This window comes from Anser brachyrhynchus (genome assembly GCF_964034855.1).
Source record: "Anser brachyrhynchus genome assembly, chromosome: 3".
In the NCBI taxonomy this organism is placed as follows: Eukaryota; Metazoa; Chordata; class Aves; order Anseriformes; family Anatidae; genus Anser; species Anser brachyrhynchus.
In genome coordinates, this window is record NC_137696.1 from 17,283,711 (window position 1) to 17,292,853 (window position 9,143).

General features: G+C 47.3%; 2 protein-coding genes across 4 annotated transcripts in view; one reads left to right on the forward strand and one right to left on the reverse strand.

Annotated features, from left to right (window-relative positions):
- Positions 1 to 268, forward strand: part of DHX57 (DExH-box helicase 57) — a 68,931-nt gene extending 68,663 nt beyond the window's left edge. For both annotated transcript variants that reach the window (XM_080584579.1, XM_080584580.1), the window contains one exon: positions 74 to 268. In XM_080584579.1, the coding sequence (XP_080440705.1) occupies positions 74 to 217 (144 nt within the window). In that variant the 3' untranslated portion in view covers positions 218 to 268. The remainder of the gene's footprint in view (positions 1 to 73) is intronic.
- A 2,004-nt stretch (positions 269 to 2,272) lies between these two features.
- On the reverse strand, positions 2,273 to 8,929 carry LOC308191774 (serine/arginine-rich splicing factor 7-like). Of its 2 annotated transcripts, XM_080584594.1 has the most exons (9): positions 8,737 to 8,929; positions 8,184 to 8,364; positions 7,869 to 8,045; positions 6,890 to 6,964; positions 6,663 to 6,764; positions 6,124 to 6,177; positions 3,949 to 3,993; positions 3,306 to 3,341; positions 2,273 to 2,585 (listed from the first exon to the last, which is right to left on the reverse strand). In XM_080584594.1, exons 1-9 carry the CDS (start codon positions 8,756 to 8,758, stop codon positions 2,561 to 2,563), a joined length of 717 nt encoding a protein of 238 aa, XP_080440720.1. In that variant the 5' UTR covers positions 8,759 to 8,929; the 3' UTR covers positions 2,273 to 2,560. The 2 variants fall into 2 exon arrangements, with proteins under 2 accessions (XP_080440720.1, XP_080440721.1); XM_080584595.1 differs by lacking the exon at positions 3,949 to 3,993.
- Between the last annotated feature and the right edge of the window lie 214 nt (positions 8,930 to 9,143).

Below are 9,143 nucleotides of genomic sequence, written 5' to 3' on the forward strand. Positions count from 1 at the left end.
TGCTGGCAGTGCAGTGCAGGAACTGCATTTCAGGAGCCTTACGCTCACCTCTGCGTTTTACCACACGTGCTAGGTCGCTGAGCTGGTGAAAGAGCTACGCTGTGAACTGGACCAGTTGCTGCAGGATAAAATCAAGAACCCCAGCATGGATTTATGCATGTGCCCCCGTGGCTCTCGGATCATTGGTATGATTGTAAAGCTTGTGACCACGCAGTGATGTGTGCACAGCTCTCTGTAAAAACTCAGTCTGCTACTGCCTGAGACCACACCAAGTAACGTCGGTGTCTTTATTATGTATTTATTGTCTCAAAACACGGCGCTGATCTCTGGAAGACCAACTTGGCAGCCGTGCTGTTGACAGGTGGTTTTTTTTGTTTTTTTTTTTTTTTTTGACTGTTTGCAGAGAGCTTTCTTGTTGAAAATAACGTGGTTTACAGTCCACACTGGGACATGGGAAAAGGGTAAATCTTACAGGAGGAACCGACACCTCCACTAAGAAAAGCAGAGTGTTTTTCTGCAAAACCATACTGGGAATGTTTTCTGGTCACAAAAATACCGCTACCTAGCTGCTTCTTGTAATAATGATGTCTGAAAGCAGCTCCTCTTTAAATCAGTTGAAATTCACCTCAACATTTTTGACCAAGACTTCACCGATGTAGTCAGTCTTGGCTGAACAGGAATTGATTTGCTTCCAGTTTAACCCAAAGCCCTTAAAATGAGATACTGTAAAAGTTCAGTTGGAGTAACTTGCTGGATCAGTGCAGACTGCTGTGGTTGGAATGTATTAACTGCAGGAAAAAAGTGGCTGTTTCCCCTGAAAGAGGGGCTTTGGAGCCCCTGAGCTCTGGAAAACAGCTGAGATGGACTGCTGCAGCCCATTAAAAATGGATCCTTGGATGGCTGATACTGCTTGCTGTTGAACTTCTGGGGGGTGGTATTCCTCTTGCCCCCCTTATACATCTGGAAGATTTTTTTTTTGTTTGGAAGCTTTTAGACAGCCTTGATCTGGGGAAGCACAGACTGGTAACAGAAGTGTGTGAAGAATGCTACAGTGATGATGAATTTACTTCTCTTTGACTTGGCTTGTTTGCGGTGCTTAACATCACTACAGCTGAGCTGTTTGATGTAATAGCAATTGCAAATAACAGCGAGTGCCTTAAGTGAAAGAACACTGCTGTCAGCGGTGGTAGCAGAAACAGAGCAACCCTCTCTACCCCAGGACCTGCCTAGAAGTAGCCTTCAAGCTCAGGGGGGCATTTTTCAAGATATTCACATTTATGTAGAAGTGGTTTCACAGCAACACATCCTTGCATGAGGCAGAAAAAGGTCACGAAGGTGTGCCAAGGCTGCCTAAAGGTACAGTAGGATGGGCTCTGCAGTGTGCTCACCTGCAAAAGGCTGTACCTTGCCTGCACCTTGGTGCTGGGAGAAGAGTCGGTCAACACCAGTAGCACCACATTCCTCTAACAGCACAGCTGGATGCTCACGCTTGGTTTTTGTGAGTCTAGCAAAGAGCTGTTTTAAGGCCTGGTCATCCTGGGGGATATTAAAGCACTTCAGCAGAATACTCCAGGTGTTGTTAAGACAGCGTGCAGCCACTAGCTCCACATGAAGTGGCACCATCAGACACGGTATTGCTTCTGTACAGCACTGGCAGTCACTCTTGTAAGGGTCAGCAAGTAGTATTTGCATTCAGGGTGGCTGGGGAGTGCAACAGGAATGGCTCCCCTTTCTCTTCAGATTTCTGTACGCTTTCTGAACGGTATCCCTCTTGAATAAAAGAACTTCTCACTCACCAAGGAGTGCAGTGCTTTGGATGGAAACCAGTGCTCAAGCAGGTTCTGCATGACTTCTCCCAACTACGTACTACGTACGTTCTGCCTGAAGCTAAGGTGAGGTGAGAGCAGAGGATGCAGGACAGCAGAGGATGTGACAGGTTCTAATTAACGCCATCCACCCCACTGGAGGGAGCACTTCAGAAACATCCTGGTGGTGGCAGAAGAGGGTAAGTCAGGTTTTCAGCTTTACTGAACTCTGAGGAGGTGCAAATAAAAATGCAGCCTAAAAATCGTAACAGTCAGGAATGGACAGGAAGACTGACAAGCGGCATTGGTAACGCTCCCCGTGGATCAGAGCTCCGCGGAAGTCCTACAGGAGCCTCGCCTGCAGGACAGCCACTGAGTGGCTGCTGCGCCACACTTGGCTCACGTGCTGGCACGTGCCCTGCGGTAGCTGCCCAAGTAGTAACAAACAGCAGGGTTACCACAAAGGATTTCTTAGTTAGAAATGCACAGTTTATTTCAATGCGCCAATAAAAAAGCCCAACATTTCCAGATCACAGAACATTAACACAACAAAAGAGTTTTGCATTAGTCTACGAATAAGACTTTTAAAAGATCCAAACACATGCCAATTGTTGTTAGTCAATAGAAACAGCCTTCTAGGACTAAGCCCTTACATTTATAAAGACACCACAAAATCCCTTATAATAATGTAAACAAAATAAATTTTCTTCTTAAACCTTTTAACTTGAATCCATTCTTTCAGAACATGCACTCCTTCAAGGGCTTCCTGATGGTGAATGACTGAAAGGGAAAGAAAAAGGAGTGAGAACAACTCCTACAGTAAAACCAACACAATATCCATACTGCCCCAGGTTTCCTGAACACAGGAAACCTCTTTCCAGCATTGTCCCTCTCCATGCTATTTTCATACGCAGTTCATGAGGAGTATTGGAGCTCATCCAGTTACATTTTACACCATGTAAGTAACAAGTTGAAGTGTGAAAGGGCCCATTGAAATAAGCGCACTAGGTGAGTGAGAACTAGGCAAGACATCAAGCCTGCTCGAGGAAAGCACCTCGGAGTCTGCTCTCCAGCTGCGCGCAGGATTCTTACCCTGCCAAGATGAAGGTGAGCTGTAACCTGCATGGCTCCAGTCTGGAGCTAGCCCTGTGTATGGGTATCACCCTACCAAAATTCCAGCATCTACTGCTCCAGTTACAGAGAGGAAATGCTTCTTTCTTCACAGCGTGCAGTAAGAGCTGCACAACTGTGTAAGAGCTGACTGTGAGGATTCACGAACAGGAATTTAATCCTGCCATGTGCTGGTGGTTTGCTTCACACCTTATTACCCCTTTTCCAGCTGTGCTCGTTTTGTTTGCTCCACTGCTCACTTCTTCCCCAGATTCTAAATTCCTCAGGAACTTTACAATAGTTGATTCTCATCTGCCAACATTTTCTAGTGCACTTGAACAAAGTTTCATGAAAGTAGGTTACTACGCTGTAGTTTTAAGATATTCCTACCTTCTCTTTGGAGATGGTGATCTGGACTTTGAGCGACTGGAAAAAAAAAAGATAGCAATATAATTTTTCATGTACTAGCTTGCATACATCCGTCACCGCTTTTGTCCACTTCAAAACAGTAAGAGCTGATGTTTTTACATACAGCGACACCACCCTTAATGCTGCTGATAGCAACTACACCCCATTTAAAGACTTACTTTAAGCAAGAAGCTGCAGTTGAGAAAGAAAACTGCTGAAAGCTGAAGCCCTCGGGAGAGAGCAACACACAGCTTCCAACCAGCTGTAAAATGGTCACAGTAATCCTGCAGAGCAGGAGCAGCGAACCAAGTGAAGGAAAGACAGGAGGACTGAGAACAGAGATAGTGTAATATATGCCCCAAATCCTGCCAAAAATACTTTGTCGTCACATCACATGGGTTTGACAAGAACGTGCCAGATACCCACAATCCTGGAAGAATTGCTGACCAACCCAAAAAAGTCAGCTATAACAAAAAAATATATATATAAAAAAATGTATAAAAATATGTTTAAAAATCAGCCATTAAAAAGACTCTTCCACATGCAACTAAAATACTGGTCCAAACACATACTTTGAATCATGACAAAAAAAATTAGTGAGTGCCAGTTGTATTTATACGCTCACCTTTTAGCAGGTAAGCCAGATTTAGATCTACCATGGGACCCAGACCTACAACAGGAGAAAAATAAAGCTCAGCAAAGCAGCCAGTGGCATGCACACACAATGAAAGTTAGCTTAACCAGCAACAGCAATTTCACACTGCACAGCATCATAAACCAGAGAGGAATGCTCCGCTCTGGCGCAGCAAGCTTTCCTCATGGTATTTCAGAAGAATCCTTTCTCTCTTATTCCACACTCCGCTTGTCAGGAGACAACAGTACAAGCACAAGAAGCTCCCCAGCAAAGCTTGGCTACCACTTCTACAGAACAGAAGGCTTTGTCCCAGTCTCCCCCCCAGCTCCTCCCCATCCAGCATTCTTTTCGCAAAGGGAAGAATAATTAAAGTGTCATCTTAGAAAATCTTTTAATTAAACACCATGTTAGGAAACTGCAGTCAGACGTGCTGAAAAGCTGATGCACATCGTCTTTAGTTCTGAATGCCACTTTTATTCAAGTACAACGTAGTTTTCATTAGTTATCCCAATAGCTTTAGTTGCATTAGGCATCTGGCTACTCGGACTTTGTAATTTGTAAACTCTTCCCAGGTCATCTTATGGGTTAAAATCTATTCAAAGACTTCTCACACATCGATCATGTTACATTACCTACTCAAATGCTTGCTGTGTTACTTAGTAATGCTCTTGTGGCTGTTTCTTTTAAAGAACTAAATTTAACATCCAGTTTTCAAAGATTTTGTAATACCACCTGGATGAATTCTGACACTAGAACAATTCCTCTCCCCCCACCCTCCATTTTCTGTCTGCAATTGTTTATAGGGGGGCAATCAATAGTCACCTTACCTTGCCTATTGCTTTCTACACACGTTAAATAAATAAGTGCAACTGCTTTTAAACCTTCCTGGCCACTATATTGAGCCATCATCTGTAACAGTCCTCAACACTGTAACCAGCAGTTTTCTTACTGCATCAAAGTTACACAGAATGGAGTTGCTCAAGTCTGCCCAGAACTCCTATTTTGTAGCGTGAGCATGACTTCCTTCAGTCAAAAAGGCAGAAAACCAGCATACACCATCATCTTACTACCGGTACTGGCAATTCCTCACTCCAGGAGTACGCCATCATAAGGACTGACAGCCAGCAGCTCTAGAAGCAGGACCAGGACCATTTAGGCTTTGCACAATGCTTCTGTCATTCCAGTCCTAACTACCACTGCTCACCCCTGCAGCTGCAGACCCGTGGAATCAGCATTCCTTACAAGTTTCAGTAAGAGCATCAAGTATCTTTCCTGCAGGCGCCTGACTGTCCCAGAACCAGGAGCCACCAAACGTCACAGCAGTACCCAGATTTCCGCAGCAGCAGCCTGCAATCTGAGCCTGGCTAGTCATTTACTTGCTGCTCAGATGTGCCTGCTATGCAGTAGGACAGCTCCAGTAATAGGCAACAGTCACCATCCTCCTAAAGGCTCAGCGTGCAAGTCCTAAAGCAGCCAGCAGACCCTAACGAAGCCCATCTCTTCACCCACTCTACCACAAGAGCAATTCCTTCCTGCCTATCACATTTTTGTTAACACAGGAGTATTTGTATCTGTCTTCCTCAACTTCTATTTTGGCATGCAGGAAACACCCAGATCCACAGGCACGTGTGCCAGAGCAGTCCTCAGAAACACCACCTGTAGCACTGGGACTCGGGGTCCCCTTCATTCAGCCCTTCAGAACTCTAAAGCCAAGTGTCCTACCCCAGGTAACACAGTTCTTATCACTACAGCAACTTCATTTCATTTCATTCTCAGAACTGTGACAATGCTGAAGAGCCATGAGCAACAGCTGAGTCAACGGTAGGAATCTTATTGCTTGTATTCAGCAGTCAGAATTTACAAAAAAAGTAAGTAACATTTCCTGCAGTATCCTGTTCAAGTATTCTCTACGTACAAAACCAGTAATTTTCTAAACTTCTTTCCATCCTGCACAAATCATATATATGCTTTGTTTATGGCTCCATGTACTTAGATATATAGATGCAGCCACGGACAAAAAAGAGGCGTAAGTTATTAACATTAAGAGGAAATATTGCTACGCTGCACAACCTTCTAACCCCTTCCTGCCACAAACTTCCTAGGAGAAGGAAGGAAGGAAGGAAGACAAACGTTATTACTTGTTTTAATTAAAAACAAGCACCATACCTGCTTCGAGGCCATACAACAGACCGAGACCTTGAGCGTGATCTGGACCTAGACCTAGAAAAGAGCAGTGAAAAATCAGCCACTACTATGCGACTCATACAGCAGAGATCTTTCAACACAGTTCTCTGAAATCACTAACATTATGCAAATAATTAAAGTTACTCAAGTTACTTCCGCAAAATTAGCGGTATTATTAGAAAGTTGTAATAGATTTGACCAGTAATATCATCCACGTAAGAAATCCTGCTGCCCTGCTGTATGTAATTACTCTGTATCCTTGAAGAAGAAAGCCTTGACCATAGATCAAAATCACAAACCTAGTTTTGGGACACTATGAAAAAGATCAGAAATGGTCGTTCAGAATTTGTATGAACAGGTTTCTAACTTTAGATAAATGTTTCAGGTTAGCCCAGGGATGTAACCCCATGAAACTTCCTATGAATGCTAAGGACAGCAGAAAAATAAAGTTAATGCTAACTCCAACAATTAAGTTCCCTTCAACAGCATTGTGACCTTAAAACTTAACAGGTAATACGTACCTTGATCTCCTTAAAGATCCAGACCGTGACCTCCGAGGTGAAAATGATCTATACCTACGAGGAGAGATTGACCTGGACCTGCGGTAGGAAGCTGACCTTGACCTACAAAACAAAAACGAAAAATCCAAGTTACCTTAAAGTATTTTTCACAAAGAGTACAAAGAGGTACAGAGTTGAGGGAAAAGCAAGAACAGAAACAAACAAATCCAAAACAACCAGAATCTTACCTCCTACCACGACTTCGACTGCGTGACCGAGAATACCTCCTTCCTCGGGACCTGGAACGGGATCTAGACCGGGACCTGGGTTTAGGTTGGAGAAAACACGTATCAGAAAACAGCTTCAGCCAACACTACATGTGAGGCCCTGCTGAAGTCAAAACTTTCAGAAAACTAAAAAGAAAATAAAAACAAAAACAAAAACCACATCACTAGCATCTGTGAGTTGGAAAAAATCTCTGGGCCTACTTGCCTTGAGCAATTTTACTACCTAGAAAAATGTTAAAAGCTGAATTACATTGCAGAATTACATTAGAATAAAAAAACACTGTAATGCGTATTTAAAATAAACCTTGCAAGTTTGCAGGTCGACCCTCTTTGGCCCAAGGTCTAGCAGATCTAGACGATCTAGAAGTATCTATAGCCGATCGCTGCATCTAGGTGTTCTCTTCAATCTAACGACGATCAAACTGACAGCCCAATGAGCCAGGGTGAGGCTTGATTGACGCAAGAAGATTTTTCTAGCTGGGAATGTGGTCAATCTGGTGTTCCTCTTTCTAAACCGGAGGGGGGGCCCCAACTGAAAGCCAAATTTACTGTTACGGCGGTCACCGTCTCAAATTTTCTGCCCTTAAAGAATAAGGTGAAGCTACGTGTAGATGGCTCGAGGGGATCTGGCCTCTTATGCTGATCACCTCAAGGTCTAGGAGGATCTTAAGTGTCGGATTTGCAAGGCGCCTCAGCATGAAATCTTAAGGCTCGTGACATTCTGAATCAAGGCGACTGACTCAAACGAAGAAACCTGAAAGGTTTTGATCAGGTTGATTATTAAGATAGTAACATTTGATATGTATTAGCAAAAAAAAAAAAGTGAAATACACCTGTTGACTTACAGCATTAAGAGTTAAAACTGGCTTTTTCTTTGCTAACAAGAGCTACACAAAAGTGAACTGGCGAAGCAACCCAGCCGCTGTGCTCCCGCACGTACCTGCTCCTCCTTCGGCGACTATAGCGATGGCAATCATAAGCATAGTGGCCTTTCTCACCACACTCATAGCATCTGTCATTAGGGTCAAAGGGGCGCCGGGCAGGAGGCCTGTCGTAACGGGAGCGACGGGGCATCCCCGTCGACACTTCCACTCTCACTCTGGAGCCACATATTATCCTGCAATACATGGAGATTGTTAGTCACAGGAAAGGTTTTATGCCCAGCGACTGCAGCTCGGCAGACAGGCGCCGGGGCAGCGCAGGATGAGGTGAGGCAGCGTGGCGGCACCCAGGGGCTGTGTGGTCACACACGTACTTCCCGTCCAGTCCCAGCACGGCGTCCTCAGCATCCCTCGGGTCTTCGAACTCCACGAAGGCGAACCCCGGCGGGTTCCTGGCGATCCACACGGTTCTCAGCGGCCCGTAGTAGCTGAAGGCTCTCTCCAGCTCGCCCTTGCCGGCGCCGGTGCCCAGGTTCCCCACGTACACCTTGGTCTCTGAGGGGAGGGGGGGGGCGCGGGGCGGCCATGTCAGCCCGGGACCCCCAGCACTGCGCAGGCGCGGCGCACGAGGCCTTCAACGCGGCGCGGCCGCCCCCCCCCCCCTGCGGCCCTCAGGCGCCGCCATCTTGGGCGCCGCCTCCATTTTGCTGCGCGCCCGCCGCTATCGCTCTCCCCCCGCCGCCCAACGCCTCCCGGGTCCGGCGGCGGCCCCGAGCCACGCGCGACGGTCGCCACCTCCCCCCGCAGCCGTTCGCGGGACAGCGGCCGCCCTCCCTCCTTCCCTCGTTCCCTCCCCTCAGCGCAACCCCCCCCCCCCCCCAGCTCCGCCGGTGGCCGCTGAGGTGCCCAGCGCCCTCCCGCCCGTACCGTAACGGCCGTATCGCGACATCCTCCCCGCTGCGGGCAGGGCCCCGCGCACCTCCCCTTATATAGAGCCCGCCGCCGCCGCGACTGCGCGCCGCGCCGCCACCGCCGCGCGCACGGGGCGGGGCTCGGGTCGCTAGGCAACGCGGGGCGGGGCGGGGGGAGCGCGCTCCTGGCCGCGCGGAGGTCTCGCGAGAGCGGCTGCGCGGGGAGGGGCTGAGGGAGGCTCCCGCCTCGCGCCTCAGGCGCCTGAGGGGAGCGGCGGGGGTGGGCGTCTGAGAAATAAATCGGTAATGGCGTGAAACGGCACCGAAGCGCTAAAAGGAAACCGAACCTCCCCAGCTGCAGGGAGTTATACGCGACAAACGTCCTCCTGTCACTGCTGCGCTGAAGTAGCGAATGTGGATGGA

Excerpts from the sequence above, each read along its gene's own strand:
- LOC308191774 (XM_080584594.1), bottom strand. The coding sequence starts at position 8,758 with ATGTCGCGATACGGCCGTTACG. Across the intron at positions 6,178-6,662 it reads GGATCTTTAAGGAGATCAAG|GTCTAGGTCCAGATCACGCT; the intron begins GTACGTATTACC and ends GCTCTTTTCTAG. Across the intron at positions 3,342-3,948 it reads TCTGGCTTACCTGCTAAAAG|TCGCTCAAAGTCCAGATCAC; the intron begins GTGAGCGTATAA and ends TTTTTTTTCCAG.